General features: G+C 41.2%; 2 protein-coding genes and 1 long non-coding RNA gene across 6 annotated transcripts in view; 2 read left to right on the top strand and 1 right to left on the bottom strand.

The window, feature by feature from the left end:
- Positions 1-403, top strand: part of znf423 (zinc finger protein 423) — a 167,491-nt gene extending 167,088 nt beyond the window's left edge. For all 4 annotated transcript variants that reach the window (XM_036003136.1, XM_031294812.2, XM_031294811.2 and 1 more), the window contains one exon: positions 1-403. This exon is cut by the window's left edge and continues 622 nt beyond it. The gene's annotated coding sequence lies outside the window, so the exon portion shown is untranslated.
- Positions 404-1,203: 800 nt separating this feature from the next.
- On the bottom strand, positions 1,204-18,291 carry LOC118495458. Its single transcript, XR_004897889.1, has 3 exons — positions 18,210-18,291; positions 6,312-6,315; positions 1,204-1,215 (listed from the first exon to the last, which is right to left on the bottom strand). It is a non-coding gene; the product is annotated as an uncharacterized LOC118495458 (long non-coding RNA).
- The window catches only part of si:ch211-212o1.2 (uncharacterized protein LOC492735 homolog), a 56,671-nt gene continuing 41,599 nt past the window's right edge, over positions 4,086-19,157 (top strand). The window contains exon 1 of the mRNA XM_031294813.2: positions 4,086-4,704. Within this exon, the coding sequence (XP_031150673.1) occupies positions 4,545-4,704 (160 nt within the window). The 5' untranslated portion in view covers positions 4,086-4,544. The remainder of the gene's footprint in view (positions 4,705-19,157) is intronic.

Raw genomic sequence — 19,157 nt, 5'->3', positions numbered from 1 at the left:
TTTTCATACCTTTCATTTCTCGCCGTAAGTAGGTACTTGTGCTGTGTTGTGATTGTTCGTTTGCCAGTCGTAATATTCCTGAGTACCCCCCCAACCCCCCACCCCCACCCCCAACTCTCCTTTTTATGATTATTGTTATATATTTTTTTCCTTTTTGTAATTACTATCAAAAAAAGACATCAAACAAAATAAAGTGCAGAAAACCATACAGATGTTTCTTTTTTTTTTTTTTTTTTTTTGATTGGGTTTTCCAGTCTCTATGGGGCCTATAATGGTTATTGTAAAAATGAATATCATCGATTTCAGTGCGTCTGGTCAATGACTGCTTTTTAAATGTGAATTAACCAGATTGCAATAATCTAGTACAGACAAAAAAAGATAAAACAAATAAATAAATGACAAAGATTTTCTGTGTGATGTGCATTTATTCAGAAGAACTAAATCTGTGAACTTGCGTGCATACCGTGTCAAGTGTCATCAATCCGTAACATCTCTAATTTTCAACTGAAATACCCTCCAAGTCGTGTGGAAATACTAATGGTGATGCAGAGCTACACGTGATGGTGAAATGATGGTCAACATCAAGGATGAACTTCCAGAAGTTCGGTGCAGATTTTAAAAGGCAAGGTTTTCTTTTTTTATAGAGCACATTTCATGCAACAAGGCAGTTCAGAGTTAGCCTGGTTGACACCAGACCCTTCTCAGTTGTAAGAGTTGGGCTGGGCAAGCGTCATTCACAGCTCATTTCCAAAGGGGCGTCACCAATGGACGCCACTCAAATGCCTCTGGGCGCAATTGGATAGTCCTTCAACCAATCAGACCAACGATCCGGGTGACGTAGCAGCGACAGTGGCGTCAACAGGTTGCTGCGCTTCGGTGGCCGTTATGTTGAATGTAAACAAAAAGCTGCTTGCCATCGCTGCGCTATCGTCATCGTGTAAAGCCCGCCTCAACGGTTGTGATTGGTGCCTCGATTTGGAAAAATTGGAAATGGGCTTGAATGGGCTCTTGGCCAGACTGACTTGCAGAGCAAATCTAAAAATTTGCCGGAAGTTCGTCAGGGTTTTCCCAGGCTAGTTCAGAGTGCTTTACATAATGTATTCTAAACATTAAAAGAGGTGAGGTTCCCAACATGGATTTAAAGACCCTTCTATGGGGTCACAAGATGACTAATGGGATAGCAAGGAGAAAAAACTAATTTCTGCTACAGTACGTCTACTTTTCTCTAATCGGCTTATTTTCTTGTGAGACGTCTTCGATAAAATCTTCAACTGAAAAAATCTGCGAAGAAGAAATCAAAAATCCTTAAATGACTTTTTCTCAGTTCAGACATACTGTAAAACTTCCAAATAATGACACCTACCAGCACGCCTGAAGGGAGCATTGCTGAATGTGTTGAAGGTGTATTAACTGGGTGCGTTAAGTTGGCATCTTCCTTCTCTGATGTTTAGATGGCTGAATGAGAAGGCCACAATGCACACTCCAGCACAGTGGAAGTCTTCATATCCACTCTGGGTGATGTTAATGTCACTGCAGTGTAAAGCAATACTACCCCAGCAACAACAACTACTTTACAGTACACACACCGTCCTGGAATGTGAGGTAATACCTTTAAGTAGAGTGGAGTCCAGAAAACTTTCATCCAAGAGAATTCAAGGAGATTGGTTAGATTAGATCACAGTGACAGGCCACTTTCAGAAGCTTTAAGGCACAATTCCTGTAGAGGTGACAACATTGACACCCACACTGTAAATCCAAGGGATTTAGCCTCAGGGGCAAAGTTAATGTTGACCAATCCACACATTACTGATACTGTAGCATTACCCGCAATTTCCACCAACTGCGGAACGGCTGTGGATCGGCTCCGCTGCATGTCGGCTCCGTGCTCCACCGTCCTTCAATACCCACCAGGTGCGGATTTGTTGCACGTTGAATGTTGTGGAACAGCTGCCGCCATGACTGACAGCTGAAGTCACAAGGACCCACGAGATCTCGCGAATTCATGTATGATTGTGCGATATAACAGGATGTAGTTTCTATAAACAGAACCACAAACATGACTTCAGGCCTGTCTCCGCCCATTATGACGTTTTCAAGGTGTAGTGCAGGGAAATATGATCCGCTGTGAGCATGGTGTATTTTATTTTGAAAATTAACCGGATGTTTTATTTTGTTTCTGTGCTCGACTTCCAATCCAGCAAATAGTTGTTGAGATATTTCAAACCACAAAAGTCATCCTCATGGTGGCAGAGGAAAAGTCAGAGGATTACCAAAGTCAGTCTGATTCATTGTCTAGGACAGGGGTCTTCAACGTTTTTTAGGCCAAGGACCCCTTAGCTGAAAGAGAGACAGAGCTGGGATCCCCTACTACTATATTGTTTAAAATTGAGTTGCCTATTATACTGGGCCAGAGACATAAAAATTAATGGATATTCATATATTATTTATACGTCATGTTTTAATATTAAACATATATTTGGAAGGCACAGCAAATCCTTAAGCTTAAATGTATCTGTGAATGGCTGCCATATTGGCTACCTTACCTTACTTAGTAAAGCCTGTCATCAGTGTTGTGTAAGTTAAATGTTAATTTCTTTACACAAATAGGCTGATTTACCTTTGCTTATAATTAGTTGTATTGTTGTTAGTGTATATTTAAAAAAAACATTTTCAAATTCAATAATTTGGCAGGTAATTCCTGCAGTAACTCTGAGGACCCCCTAGGTGTCACGGACCCCCTGTTGAAGATCTCTGGTCTAGGAACCAAGAAAAAGACTGTACCTATTATTGTGTAAATCCTTCTCCGGATAAGTCAAATGGCTGCTGCTCTATGTATCTAGTATGCTTGCTTTTCCCCAACTAAATCTAATACAATTGAGTAAATGGTCTTCTGTTGGCCTAATATTCAATTGTAGAGTACTGAAGACCACATTGCCATTGTTGGGGGATTTGCAGTTAGAGCACCCCAGATTATTATGACATTTTAAATCAAATGTAGCAGATTTTTCAGCTAAACATTCATTCTGTGAACTCTACTCCAACATAGTATCACAAAACGGTTTCAAGATTAGTAATGCTGTTCATGCCCAATTTCCTACCTTACCTAATATGTTATGTAACTTTGAAATAGTAACATCAGACAATGTGTTCTCCTTTTTTAGGTGGCAAGAGTTAAAATAAGTAATCCTCAACAGTTGTTGTGTTCTGGTTTCACAATGATGAAGAAAGTTGGAGAACAATTAGATAGAAAATAGGATGTAGGCTCCACATGATGATTTTGTCCTTGGCAACTATCATGTTTTTCCCCAATGATGTTGAGATTTTAGGCATTCCCTTATCAATAGTGCATATAGCTGCCATAAAGGGAGCATATGCCCCTGTACCCCCTTAGGTTTTGGCTAAGCGAGCCCAGGATATTTACAATGTCTGGTTCCGCCCCTGCCTTTTACTTGAAACTGTGAATTTACAAAACTTGGCAGAAGATGATTTCAGTAGCTGTTTAAAGTTCATTAAAATGAACTTTAATCAAGTTGTTAAGTTAAATGCCTCTATAGACCTTTTTCACAGCAGACATGTTGACTTAATTGTCATAGTAAAGCACAGGTGTATTCAAAACCATTACTGATGGCTGCATTCCACTTAGGAGAGGCCCTGGTATTGTGCATGCTGACTCACTGAAATAGCTTACTGGGACACTTGATGGAATTGAGCCATTGTTAAGGTTATCAATTTCAGCTGTACTTTTCCTACTATGACAAGTCAAAATGTCTGCTGTGAAAAAGGTCCGTAGTAATAACCAGTTGGATAAATCAGGGCTGCTAGATTTGGATTCAAAAGAAAGTTGACTGCGTTTCTCACACTGCAGACCTTAATAACTGTTGGTTTGGTCAGCTTTTACTTTTTCCCAACATGAATACATTGTACAGTAAACAGTTTCAACTACTTTTCGGACTTGTATGAGAGTGGAGTCAAATGGAGACTTACACAGTGTATACAGTCAAAAATGTCTGCTGTGAAAAAGGTCCATTTTGTGTATGGGGGAACAGACTATACTCTCACTAACACACCAGAAACTGCATTTTAGTTAGACACTTCCACTTTTTATCATAGCCTAACTGCAAAATGCAGACAGTCCCTGCAGCTGACGTGACGGTTGAACTGGACGCACAAAGTTAGTTGAACTCGACCCGTGCGGTAAGAGTCGTGCCACAAAAAGCTTCACGTTTTGTTAACACAGGTAGTCTTTCACCGTTACAAACTAACAGCAGTGCCTGTGCATGACAGAGGCTACAGCGGTTAAATAGCTCTGTGTGTCAGCACAGCTCGGTCCGTATATTTCCGGGTGGTACGAGGCTGCTCCGGTAACGTTACATCCTAGCTAGCATCAGTTGGTTCAGCCTCCCTCATCCACCCAGCCACAACAGCAGCTACCGGAGGCCGGGACACAAACACAACCAGCCGAACAGTTATTAACCGAGACAGGTCTATAAATTGATGACTTATAGCTGAAAGCCAAAGCGAGGGCAGCAGTAAGGGCAGGAGTTATGGCTGCATCGCTTCTCTTCGAGACCGACATCAGGCACCGGTCCATGGCGGAGGAGGATCCGAACGGGAATGAGCACGGGGCGGCTGCACGCAGCGCGGCGCCTCGCTGGGGACCGCAGCACGCCGGGGCCCGACAGCTCGCAAGGCTCTACTCTCCCGGTGAGGACGTGCTTATTGTAGTTTGTGTTATTGTTGTTGTCGCTGCCTAAAAGCCACAGGGAGACATGATGATGATGGTGATGAAGATGGAGGAACTGTGGCTATAGGCAGTGGCGGCTCCAGACAATTTTGATATGGGGGGCAATGAGGGGTCCTGGTCATTTCAAGGGGGGTCTCATGAAAACCAACAAAAAATACAGTGGACATGGCTAATAACTGCATATTACTGCTACTAAACAACAAAAACAACACAGCATATCAACTACTTTGTTTTTAATTAATTAATCAATTGCAGTTTGCAAACAATATGCTCGAACTTTAATTGCCATAGCCACACCCATGACGGAAAACATATTTACAAAATAGTATCTATTCTCATACTCTCACCACCTTTTGATTGCCCTACTTCTGTCCAGTTTCCTCCTGTCCTCTTCTCTGCTCCTCTTACTCTCCAGTCTCCTCCTGTCCTCTTCTCTGCTCCTCTTACTCTCCAGTCTCCTCCTGTCTTCTTCTCTCCTCTCTTCAGTCTCCACAGGTGTGATTTACTGCAACATATGCGTTTATAGTACACATGAATAGGTTAGTATTTATGCTAAATACAGCAATACAATAGCAAGAGGTTCACTTCACTCACTTCACTTACCAATATTGACAGCTCTTTTGTCCAGTCTCCTCCTGTCCTCTTCTCTGCTCCTCTTTTGTCCAGTCTCCTCCTGTCCTCTTCTCAGTGCAAAGACCAGATCAATGGCGGATGCCAAATCTAAATCTGTGGCCTGTAGTTGGTCAGATAAAGTTTTTGTGAGCCCAAATATGTTCTCCAGCATGTAGATTTGCAAAACAAACTGTGCATCAATCAAGCCATTTAGTGATCTAGCCTCAATAGCTCTATGGCTATTTGTTTGATTGCTGACTTCCTCAAGTGTGGCTAAGATGCTAGGGAGGGTTTGCTTTATTGCCCAAAGACCATAGTACTGACATGCCCATCTGGTATCTGACAGACGTTTTAATTCAACAGCTCTTTTAGTGGGCTCAAGTTCTGTTTGTTTCTCCATGAACACTTTGTGAGTTACTGAACCAGAAAAAAAGTTGTAAAGTAGCTGAACTGTGGCAAAGCAGTCAGCAACTGGTTTTACATTATGGACACAGTCAACTAAAACCAGGTTTAATCTGTGTGCATGGCAGTGGATGTACACTGCATGTGGGACTTCTCTGCGAAATTTTTCCTGAACACCGTTGTTGCAGCCAGACATTACAGATGCCCCGTCGTAACATTGTCCAACGCATGCATTTTTGTCTATATTGAATTTAGCCAATGCCCCTTTCACTTTCACAAGTAAAGACTCTGCATCCAAACCATCAGCTGGAACAAAATCAAGAAACTCTTCATGAATGTCATCATTGTGTATGTAGCGCAGAACAATAGATATCTGCTCTTTTTTGCTCACATCTTTTGTTTCATCCACCATTAAAGTAAAGTGCTCTCCTAGTTTAACTTCGTTACTAACCTGTTCTCTCAAAATGCAGGCCATTATATCAATTAACTCGTTCTGAATGTCATGATGGACATATTTTGCATTACCTGGCCCACTAGATAATTTTTTGGATACAGTGCTATCAAACTTCCCCAGCAGATGTAACATTTCAAGGAAATTTCCTCTGTTGGTGGACTGTTCATTCTCTCGGTGGCCTCTCTGACCAATGGTTTGACAAGCTGTAAAGCGCAGTGACTCAACAACTGCTCGCATGTAGATCCTGTTTTCTTTAACAATTTTCTGATGTCCATCGTCATGGAAGTGCGTCAAAATCCTCGATCCGTTTTTCTCTCTCTCCTTAAATTCACACCACCCTTCCATTGCCACTTTGTGAGAAGCGCTGGCGTTATGTTGCGCCAGTTTCTCTCCTCCTTTTCTCCAGTTTTTAAACCCTTCCTGGGTGAAGCACTTTTCTGAGTGACCACCAGATCCATGCACACTGTGAAAAAAATGACGACAGGCAAAACAAAAAGCCGCGTCTTTTGACACAGAATATTCAAGCCTCTGGTACTGTTTGAACCACGAGTAACTAAAACCCCTGGATGCTAGCTGCCCCTGCGATCCAAAAGAACGACGCGGGTATGATTTTAGTTGAGGCTGTCTTGGTTTCTCGGCTGGGCCATGGCTTAAATCCCCCGTTAAATCCACTCCGCCGTCAGGACTCCCACCATCCGTGCCCGCTGTAGTGCTCGATGAGGCGCCATTTCTTTCCATCTGCTCACCTGTCTCCTCCGCCTCGGGGGCGGCGAGTTGCTCCGGTCGCACCTCCTCATCATCCTCCAATTCCTCGGTGTCCTCTGTTTCTAGGATCAAGCAGGGCTCGCCCTCCACTGCAACGGGTATATTTTCACTCCTATTGCTATAATTTCCGTCTGTTCTCAATTTTTTTTGAGGTATGACAAAGCGATCCATTTTTAGCTTCAAGCTGTAACTGTAGTGCGTAGCAGCTCTAGCGGGCTCGTGGCAGCGCCTTGAACGCAATGACACAAGGCGCAGCGACGTTCATGGGGCGTCAGTGATTCTTATGTTTATATTTTTTTATATGTCGAATAAATTATTAATTATTATTCTTCTGCGTAGTTTGAAGAGAAACATTTTTAAATCTTTATCCCGGATATATATATTTTTTTAATCAGGAAGGGGGTGGGGGGTCAAATGGGGGGTCAAGGCGTTTTTTGGGAGGGTCTTGAGACCCCCCAAGACCCCCCCTGGCGCCGCCGGTGGCTATAGGACTTGATGATATCAGAAATGGCATGTGACCAGTGGTGGAATGTAGCTAAGTACATTTAGTCAAGTACTGTAGGCTACCATAAGTACACATTTGAGGTACTTGTAGGCCTGTACTTGAGTCTTTTCTTTTCATGCCACTTTCTACTTCTACTCCGCTACATCTTAGAGAGAAATATTCCTACTCTTTACTCCACTACATTAATCTGACAGCTTTAGTTACTGGTTACTCTACAAATGATTTTTTTTTTCACACAAAACAAATTATAAATGAAACTACCCAAAAATATGGCCTACAAGTCCAGCTGAAATGATTAGATGATTAATCACTTGGTTGATTGACAGAACTGATCGTTTCCAGTTTCTAAAATGTGAGAATTTGTCTGTATTGAGTAGGCTACTGTTACTATTAATAGCCTACTTTAAGTTAATTTTCCTGATGATACATTGGCTACTTTTACTTAAGTAACATTTTTAATGCAGGACCTTTACTTGTAACAGAGTATTTTTCAGTGTGGTAATAGTACTTTTACTTCAGTAAAGGATCTGAATACTTCTTTCACCACTGAGGCCCTGTTTACACGATGACGCTCGCGGGTGAAGACGACAAAATATTTTATCGGATGTGCCTTTCATTTAAATACGATGGCGTTTTTGGGGCTTAAAAACGCAAAAAAGTTAAACCACCCTCCAGAGTGGAAATCTTAAAAATGCTCCACCAATTAGGGCGAGAGTGGGGGCAGTTGCAACACTTTTTACATTTCCTTCAGTTTCTCAGCAACCGTTTGTATTAGAAAGACAAAAAATATATATTTTAAACCCATATATGTCACCTACCTGGCCATTCTGCTGCAACATGTGTACATATGATAATATGAAAGTAATTTGAACTCAAATGGACCCTGAAAAATGTTGCAACTGTCCCCATATATGGGGACAGTTGCAACAGTACCGAGGGGCAGTTGCAACAGTCATTTAGATGTAATAAAACTCATACTTTGCCATAAATATTCAACTATTTTTTTTAGTTTATTTGAGACCAGAGTTATTAAACCACTGAATTGCCTTTTATGCCAATTTTATCTAATTGTCATTATTGTTGTCGTGAGGGACAGTTGCAACACCATGTGTGGACAGTTGCATAGGGGGACCCCCAAAAGCCATCTTAAAACTAGTGATGCTAGCCTAACACATTAGCTTTAACACATGGTACTGAAGTCTGTTAAGAGCTAAGAAACTGCACATTCAAACTATATAACGATAAAGGTCAATACTTAAACAGTTTAGACTGAGCTTGACCCGTACTAGGGCTGGGCGATATGGAGAAAATCAAATATCACGATATTTTTGACCAAACAGCGCGATATCGATACCGCAACGATATTGTAGTGTTGACTATTGGTGCTTTCACAAAATATTTACACAATGAGATTTTTGATAAATAATCATCAGTAATGTGGATATAATGTCTAAGTGGGTAAAGGTAAATAATAGAACAGTTACAACAGTCTGGTGAGTTCAGAAAATGACATCACTTTACTGTAATGCAGCCTTTAAAACCAGGGACAGATAACACTTATGCAATATTACGATATCCAAAATCTAGGACGATATCTAGTCTCATATCACGATATCGATATAATATCGATATATTGCCCAGCTCTAACCTGTACTGGGAATTCAAAAGCCTCGATAACTCAGCCTTTGCTGCGTACAGTTTGATTATTCTCTGTTGAATATGTCTCTCGCAAGTCCCCAGACTTTATGAAGACTACAATAACATGGAAGTACAATAATGAATTGCTGCACATATCCCTTTGATATTTGGAAAAGAGATTGGGTATTAAAGGCCAACCCCAGTCAAGTGCACATGTGTTTAAAATGCCCCTGGATTTTGGGTACTTTTTTTTTTTTTTTTTTCAGATGTTAGTAAAGTTGTTGCCTTCAGCTCAGAGAGATGTTTAGTCCTGGGACAAAATCAATGTCCGTGACACAGTCTACAGCAGTAATCCTCAAATCCAGTCCTTGGGGTCCAGAGTGTTGTTGATTTTCCTCTTTCCCTGCTAGTTTAAATTCACCTGGCGTCCCAGTCCAAATAAATCTCCGAATAGAAGTCTAGAATGAAAACTGCCTGGCAGAATAAAAACTAAGCAGCAGTCTGGACCCTGGAGACTACATTTCAGGAGCACTGGTGCACAGGCTACAAATACTTAAATAAAATGACGGTTGTTATTGTTGGCAGGATTGCCTGCCTCCATCACACCAAAGTGTTGCCTTTGTATCATGACCCTGAGGCCTCATGTAGTAGCGTGCATTGTGGTCTTGTTAAATAAATGGAGCTTCCAGAAAATATTTTCCCATCAGCTTTTGTGTTGAATTCTATCATTGTCTTCTTCTCTCAATTCAGTTTATTTGAGAAGGGGACAGTGCAAATTACTGAAACGCATGATTTTACATGGGTTAAACATGCCTTAATTAGCCAAAAGGCTGTTTTTCATTTGTGGTCCCCTGGCCTTGATGTTAAAAAGGCCTTTTTTAAAAATTCAAAGAAACGGGTACCTGGGTAGCTCACCTGGTAGAGCGTGCGCCCATATACAGAGGCTCAGTACTCGACGCAGCAGCCGCGGGTTCAGTTCCAACCTGCCTGCCTCTATGGGAATTTAACATAGGGGTATGTATAATTATGGCCCCTGTATTTTAAGGAAGAACATTTATATATTTACGATACATTATTCATTCACAAAGAAAATTGGTGTCTTTTTAAAGGTTGGATTTTTCCTCATTTTTTAATTAAGGCATTAAGATCAATTTCCAAAAGATGATTTGTTTATTCCTCTTTTTTAGTCAACTTTAGCATGGGTTCATAAACTTGAGTGCCACTGTGTATTGTTACACAGGGTTTTCATCAACTAATTCAAGCAGTCAGATATATATATATGAACTCCCCTTTTTATTGTATCTGCTCTTAAAAAATACACATCCTGAATGTAGCGGAGTCTGAACACAGCAGACAAAAGGCAAAAAAAAAAAAAAAGCAGCCACCGTAAACTCAACAAGTAACATCAGTAGGCAATAATCGATTATGGTCCGTCACTTCATCGATGTAGAATCGTCCAGGTCCGCATCGCGATGCATCGATGCAATGATTAATTTCAATCATTTTAGCTTTTATTCAGGAATGTCTCCGTAAACAGGCCTCCTTTATCTTCTTGATAATCAAACGGTAACAAAGCTGACAAGTTTCATATAGATCTGCTCAAGGTTTTCAGGATTTTAACCTCTGCTCCGTACTTGTATTCCCAGGCATGCCTGTCACTCTCTGCTGCCGTTTGTCATCGCAGCTCAACTCACGGTCGTTGGGTTTCGCTCCAATGTGGGCTCAGAATAGTTAGAGGGAAAGCTACGTTTAACCAACGCGATAAATGAAGGCATTTTATCGCTGTAGATCCATTGGTTTTAGCGTGGTGATGGCAGGCACACTGTGCCTCAGACCATGCCAAAGACAACCTGCCTTACCAGTTGTGCATCAAGCTGGACTGTGCCATGTTTTTCCTGACCATCTGCCCTGCTTCTCACTTCACTGAGCATTTTAATTGCCTCTGGTCGGACCACGTTGGCCACTTGTTAACACTTCCTAAAAATAGGAATGATGATGAGAGAAAAAGGTTTGCACCGCTTTAACCCCATTATTGTGAAGTTCATACGAGGGCACACAACGCGTGTCACTAGGTTGGCGCTTCCAGCACTTTTGAGAGTGTTCACGTTCACACGCGACTGGCCCCTGGCACTGCCTCCCTCGACTCACTGAGCCGAAAAGTATCTTCTGACCCGACTGGTGACTTTTCTTAAACTTTATTTTCATTTCATTCTGTCTGCGTGGAGGCCGTCGCAGAACAAACCCTTCCATCAGTAGTCCTATCTTAAGACACTGAGTAAAGGAGTCCCCTTCGCCTTTTAATGGAATTGGATCTACTCAGTGCCATTAAATTAGAGAGATAACCATCTCCACTCTGACATTTATTTGTTTTACTGCCAGGCAACGCAAACATTACACATTCATGCAAACGGACAAGCTTGTGCGCACACACGCATGCACACGGCTGATTATTTAGCTTAATTAAAGTTGGATACGAGCCAATGGCAACGAGCGAGACAGATGTTGGACCTGGACCAACAGGTTTTTCCTGTTTGTTTGGAAGTGTGTTTTCAATCAAAGATGAAATGTGTAACTTTACTGGCAAATTTCCTGTTGAAGCCTGCCTGATGAGCGACTGCAAAACTATTTAAATATGTCAGCTAGCAAAGTGTGATACTTAGAGCTGTAACTATTCCAAATTTTGCGATACAATTAATTGTCTCAGAAATAATTGCGATTAACAATATAATTGTGTCTTTCAGTCAAATTTTAAAAATATTTATTTATTTTTTACTTCGGTATTTGGTTGTATTACTATAGCCTTTAGCTATAGCCTATTACTGAGCCAGATAATGTAATAACACAGGTACACAGCCTATGAAGTAAACCACGCCTCTTTATTATCATAAAACATTTTTTCCAACTGTATTCCCCCCCCCCCCCTCTGGTTGTCATTTTTGTTACTATGAATGTGTATAGGGTCAAGTGCCAACAACTAACAATTGAAATAATAAAAATATATAGTCCAACCAATAATCACTCATATAATTACTATTTGGCATATCTAAACAAAATTAATTACCATTCATACGCCTTAAAGGGTAAGTACCTTTTTTTTTTTTTTTTTTAAATGGCTCTTACTGGTTTATGTCCAGGGAACACTACAAAACATTTAAAACACGTTTCAGAGCGAGTCACACTCTTCTGACGGCGCTACTGCTTTACTAAAATGCTCCGCATCACCAGTGTTGTGAAGAAAACTGCCGTTTTCAAAAAAAAATGAATGTGACACAAATAATCTGCTGGGATGTAGAGCATGCCCAAGATGGGTGACGTTAGTGATATGAGGACGGATAACCAGAAAACCCAGAGTTTCCCTCATCTCAGGGTTAACAAACTCAGAGTTTTCACTAAACCTGCTTTCTGAAACGGGGCCCTGGAGTTTACTGAAGTCAGGTTTTCCTCAGCATCAAAACAGGACACTCTGTCCCCTTCACACAACCACTTTTGACTGAACAACTTCAACTGAATTCATTGAAGTGACAGTGGCCCAATCCCAAAGTGAACCCTGAGGACTAAAGGGCCATTCACATTGTATGCGCAAATGGCAGCGCTGCGCTATGAAACCCATTATTGTCAATGGCATGCACGCAAAAGAACTGGTCTGCATTTTGCGGCTGCCCGCTCACGCGCGTGCCGCGGTCAAGGTTCAACATGGTTCAACTTTGACTGCGGCCGCAGTGCGCTGTGACGTGCATTCAAGTATCTGGAAAAAACAACAACAAAAACACAGAATACACGTGGATCCACAAACGGAACATGGACGAGAGGTTGATTTTGGCCGTCAGCGATCTCCCAGAGCTGTATAGGCTACGACACAAGTTTGAGGTCGTACAGAGACCTCGGACGCAAAACTATGCTGTGGAAGCATATTTTGCCATAATAAGCATGCCAGCTGTGTAGATTATTGTAGCCTCTTAATTTAAATCATTCAGGTTTGTTTTAGCTATGTGAAATCAACATATATGTCTCCACTGAAATACAATCCTATGTTAGATTTTTTTTCTCAGTTACTTTGGTGCATTTGTCAAATCATAATTGCATTTGCACAACAGTGAGTGCATTTCTTAAAACAATTGGTGTAAACTGCACCACATAGTGACTGACCTGAGAAATCGTGTATCTTTCTGGAAATCTTCTGTTTATGTCCAAAGCAAGTAACAATGAATCAAATTGACTTACGGCATTGTTTATACCAAGATAGTGAAACTGCTTTGTGTTCTTGTCCATATTTAACAGTTCACTCTGTAAGAATAGTCTAATTAGAATGAACAAAGCACATGAAAGGGAGCACTATTCCCTATGTGACAAAGTTACACATTATTGTGATCTCTGATCTGAGAAATGTGCCAAAGCAACTGAGAAGAACTGTAGCCTACTGTGGTGAGCTGCGAAAACCAAATACCAAGTTGATTATACAGCTCCATACAGGTATTTGAACGATATATTTGTATTTTTTATAAAATAAAAATTATAATTTATACTCTTTATTGAGCCCCAATGGGGAAATGACAATTTACACTCGGTTGTTTTTACACAATAATATTGTATTTGTATGTTTTATATGATGTAAAATGTTTGGACTGATTGACACAAGTCATGTTCATTTTCATTGAAGTTCACATTTAGGTATATAGGTAGGTATGGCCTTTACACAGAATAACTACCCATTTCCAAATGTGTAAGCTCCAGTTTTGGAGGAATTAATTGCACATATGCATTAAACAAAGTGTTTTCCAGAGAATGAATGATGCATGTATGAATGTAGGCTCATATCTTAGCTTTATTATACCCAACTGCAATGACTGCAGACCTCTTACTTAAGTATATAAACATGCAATGACACATAGTGTTGAAATGCAACATTTTATTTAGAAATTAAAATAATCCACGTCTTCATCTATTTAGAGGAGGAGTGTAAGAGAAGGTGGAAGAACCTAAAGGACAGGTACATAAAGGAGAGGAGACAAAAAAGTGGTGCAGGGGCAGACTTGGAAGTACTTTTCCATACTGTCTTGTCTGGAGCCACACGTCAGGGAGAGACAAATAGCCAGATGCTCCGTTGTAGAAATGGGCTTTCGGAATGTTGTTCGCATCCGGGAAATCGTAGGCCCGACTCTCGTTAGCAGACTGTCAAATTGCTCCCTGTTGAGCCGAAAGTACCCCTGGAATCGGTCACAGTGAATGCAGAGTAGAGTTTAGATTCTCGGCCCGAGCCCGACCGTTATTTTCCGCCACATCCTCGGGCCGGGCCGGACCCTTGATCAAGCAATTTTTTTTTTTTTTTTTTTTATCCATTACCTTATTATCCTATTTGGGTGGGGAGAAAGCTATGCCATAATCAGAAATATTATAAATATATATATATAGGCTATATAAAAGTAACAAATGTGTACAAAAGTTAGGCTGCAGTTACAAAATGCAGTTACAAAATGCAGCACTTCATGCGCGGAGTCTCCTCCTCTCGCACGCATCACACCGGGAGCTTGAAGATGTAAAGAAAAAAAGAAAAACAGAAGAATTAACTTTGAGCAAGTGTGGAGGAAAGTCGGAGGTATGGAAGCAGTTTAAACAAGTCGTGGGCAGTGACAACAATATGTTGTTCATCATTGTTTCTTTTTTTTTTACGTTTCTTCATTCAGATCCATTTGCGATCCGTTCCATTCTAAACAAACAGTAGTTTACAGGCTTCGTCCTTGTTGTATTATTCTAAACAGATTTCTGTAGTTCAAACAACTCTGAATTGTAGTTGAGAACGTCAGTTATAACGACCCACGTATTAAAAAATTGTCGGGTTTAAATCGGGCTCGGGCTCATAATTACAGTTAATGTGTCGGGCCGGGCTCGGACGCAACGTGCTCGGGCTCGGGTAGGTTCGGGCTTGATTTTTTGGGCCGATCTAAGCTCTAATGCAGAGCTCCTTCACCAGCCGGAATTCCCCCAACTGCTCTCTGGACCTGAGGGTCTCGTGCACCCACACCCTTCTTCCTGCTGCCTTCCTCCGTCTTCTCCTCACAACCAGGTCAAGTGCCAAGGCTTTCTTTTGTTTCAAAGACAGAAACATCGTCTCTACTGTGTATCCACAATGTCGCATGTACTGCACGTCTGATGTAAACACCGGACGCAGACGTGACGTGCATTCAAATATTGGCGCATGTATGACGTAAATTTGCGCTGAGCCCGGCGGCAAGCACAACAAATATAGTTGGGAATAGGACAACCTAGCGGCGAGCGCAGCGCATGCCGCGTACAATGTGAAACGGCCTTGAGGACTAAAGACGCACAGACTTAATTGACCTCGTGCTAAGTGAGTGTGTGAGGCCACATGGGCTCAGATAGGTATAAATGGGATTGGGACAGCACTTCATGAGATCACAGGTTACCTTGGCGACGTTTAATAAAGATGTTGCTGAGACTTGTCGGTTTGGGAATTTTCATTTTAAGTTTGTTGCTTTCCACACGGCCAAGGCACAGCAGACGGCTGCCTGATTCCAATTTTTTTTCAAACTCTTGTTTTACAAGCTGGACAACAGGTTGGTCTGTGTTCCGTGGTCGTGTATCGTGCTGTTGTTGACCTTTGTAATTCCCGGATTTCCCTATGGTCTCCGCAGTAACGCTTTGAACTGTGGGTAATTCCCTTTGGTGAAGTCTGCATCTATGCAGACTCACAGAAAGGGCTCGGTAAGTGTGTACTCAAACCCTCACGCCCTTTGAAATTCGACATTGGGACAACCCTAAGCCCTTACGAATTTCACGAGAACGCGCACCAAAGTCCGGACTTTGGGATTGGGCCACAGACATCTGTTGTCAGGTGGATTTACAAAAATGGCTGAGGCTTTCTCTGTCACGTTGATACATTTTAGAAATCTTCTAAAGGAAGTGCTGCACAGGAATCATGTTGAGGCTTCAGTGATGGATAAATGTTGCTCAGATGGGGTTTAACATCGGGAACAAAATAGTGATTTAGAAGCATGGCACTTTTTTAGTACGGCATTAATTCTAGCTTTTAGTTTAAATCTGAATTGTTTTATCAATATTTAAAATAATACTGTCAAATAAAATATCTGTCTTTAAATATGTTATCCTAATCCATTTCTTCAAACATTTTGCCTTTTGGACAATTTAGAAATCTGGTCTTAAACCTGCAAACTTCTACTTGTAACTGCTTTACATAATTGTATTTTCTTTTGCATCCCTATTATCCTAATGTATTCATTATATCATTTTCTGAAGTCTGAATGTTTCATTGCCTTTCTATATTTCTTATGATTGTACTTTCTGTGTTCCGTGTTTGTCTTTGTAATCTGACTCGATGACAGTGAAAATGAGGGTCGCCCCTCAATGATCTCTCGAGGATAAATAAAGGTTTAATTTCAAAGCAGTGTCAACTATAACACTGAATATTGTGGTGGTGGTGGGAATGTACCAGTACATTTTTAAATAACATTTTATTGTCAGTGATTTTTTTATTGATGAAGGACAATAGCAGCTGTCAACCACAATACAGTCAAATGTCAAATTGGATCAACTTTTTTCAGTGCGGAACAGTGGGAAAAACACAGCTTTTTGGTCGAAATTAGTGGTCACTGGATTTGTAGCTGCAGTCATAAAGAAGAATATGGTTGTGTGTGCATTTCTGTGTTTTCACCAGGTAAATCTCCGAATCACTTATACGCTTTCGCTTATTTCAGCCAAAGGGCACAGCAGGCTGCAAGTGGAAGATGTGCTCAGCAACGCTAACAATGCTGCCGAGCCATTTTATGAAAACTTAAAAGCACAAATGTTCCCCACATGCTGACAAGTGTCTGTTAAAGAAAAATAAACAGCTAAAATTCAAAATGTCAAAGTGTCCATTTAAGGGAGCGCCACGCTGTTATGCGCTTAGTTGTCTGGGTCCGGTTCGACACTGGTAGGAGGTAAATCTAAATAGCAGTTTGGCTTGTTAGAGTTTGGAGACGTTAGATGAGGCGATGGTGATGCTCCATAGAGCCAAAACATGTGCTCATTACAGCAAAGCTAGGATGGACAAACAGCTGGATACATCTCCCTCTCCCTCTGTTTCTGCGCCTCTCCATTTCTCTCACCAACTCTCGATTCATCCCCTCATCTCTCTTCGGTCCTCCCATATGTCTGAAGTGTCACGGTCCACCGACTTTCTCTCCTCTCGTCTCCTCTTTTCAAATGTTAGCTCACATTTCTCTTCTTCCTCTTGCTTTCTGTATGCTGTTGCAACTTGCGAGACATCTAACTCTAGTCACGTGTGTGTGTGTGTGTGAGAGTGTGAGTGATCTGGAGTTAACCTGGAGGATCTGTTGTTGGTACCTGTAAGCGATCTAAAGAGCGATACTGATCTTCAACCTCATTCAGACTCACTCTGACTGCTCATATGTCAACCTGCATCCATTAAACACACATAGACATTCTGCAGTGCAGGAGCTTCTCTGGAAGCACTCTTTTGGGTGTGTACTGCCAAGAAATGTAACTTCTTCGATTGCAGTCCAACAACCTTTTGGTTAATACAGTAAATGACTTCTGCAGCAAGGAGGTTTGTAATACTTAACCTCAATTTCTAAGTGGAAGTGGTGAAACGGACAACACACTGCTGAACCAAAGAGGGAGATGTGGCAGTAACAATATCCTATTTTCCCTAATTCCCAACCATAAGAACGTAAATACAATCTTTGTTTCTGTTGTGTATTTTGGACTACTTTAAGATCCGTAGTTGAGATGCACCTATAGTCTCGCTTTGCCAGACCATCTTCCAAAGTGCGCTGGAGGAGGAACTTGTTTTGGTGGAACGTGCATTTAAAAGTAGTTTTAGTAGTGCAACAGAAAACTCAGATTGGACAGATAGTCTAGCTAGCTGTCTGGATTTACCCTGCAGAGATCTGAGGAGCAGTTAACCATAGTCCTCAGAAATCCATTGGAGTTTAGAACGCCAACACAAAGGAAGCCCAAGGCAACGGATATCCGGCCTAAATGAGTGAAATCCGGCGAATCTTTCGGCGGCAACGGAGCAATCTCAGAAGTGGAACATCAAGGATATAGACTAAGATGCACCTGATGGATTGTGGGTAACTTTAGCTTCCGTTGTTGGTGTTAGCCATGCTGCTGTAAAGACATGCTGTTGGGCTAACAAACCGGTTAATATTCCATCATTGTCAGGGATATCATTGTTATATAGGCAAGGCAGCTTTATTTGTATAGCATGTACAATCATAAGAAATATAGAAAGGCAATGAAACATTCAGACATGTATATACAGTATAGTAACATGAAAGAGTGAAGAATATAAGTTTTTGATTGGTTAAGTTTTGAAATCACAATCGACACCATATCTTCAAAGCAATAAAACTACGTAACAGATCAATTTAATCTATTGAGCAGAGAAATGTTTGTAAAATAAAAGGTTGTCTTTGTGAAACTACAATAACTGAAGTGCTTTCAATTTACATAGTAAAGAAATGTGAATCGTTATGGCTTACCTGTCTCACAGGTTGTTAAAGTTTGAGATATCATTTGATGCCTGATTCTTAGAAGTCTGACAACGGAGTAGTTTGAAGATCCCGAGGTTTAGCCTATGGCTGCCCTGAAGCAAATATATAGCCAAGAAAATTAACATGAATTTACAACAACCTAAAAGTCATTTTCGTAGCATTCAGGTTTGGGTACCGTTGACATTTTGTGTGTGTGTGGTGTGTGTGGTGTGTGTGGTGTGTGTGTGTGTGTGTGTGTGTGTGTGTGTCAGATATGCTCATGCGAACGCGCTCTCAGGTACCACAATTTAGCACCGTTTGAATTAACGTGACTCGGTCCTCGGTAGTACCGACGTAATACGGTCGGTACCCAAAATAAGTACCGAGTTCGGTACCCAACCCTAGTAACATTAGTAACTATAATTTCTCTCAGGACTGATGTGGTGTGCTTGTGTTGTGTTCGTAATAAAACATGTCCTTTAGCTATCCTTTCATGATGTCATTATATAAGGGCTAGCCTAA

This window comes from Sander lucioperca, chromosome 7 (genome assembly GCF_008315115.2).
Source record: "Sander lucioperca isolate FBNREF2018 chromosome 7, SLUC_FBN_1.2, whole genome shotgun sequence".
NCBI classification, from domain to species: Eukaryota; Metazoa; Chordata; class Actinopteri; order Perciformes; family Percidae; genus Sander; species Sander lucioperca.
This window is presented reverse-complemented; position numbering and strand designations above follow the sequence as displayed.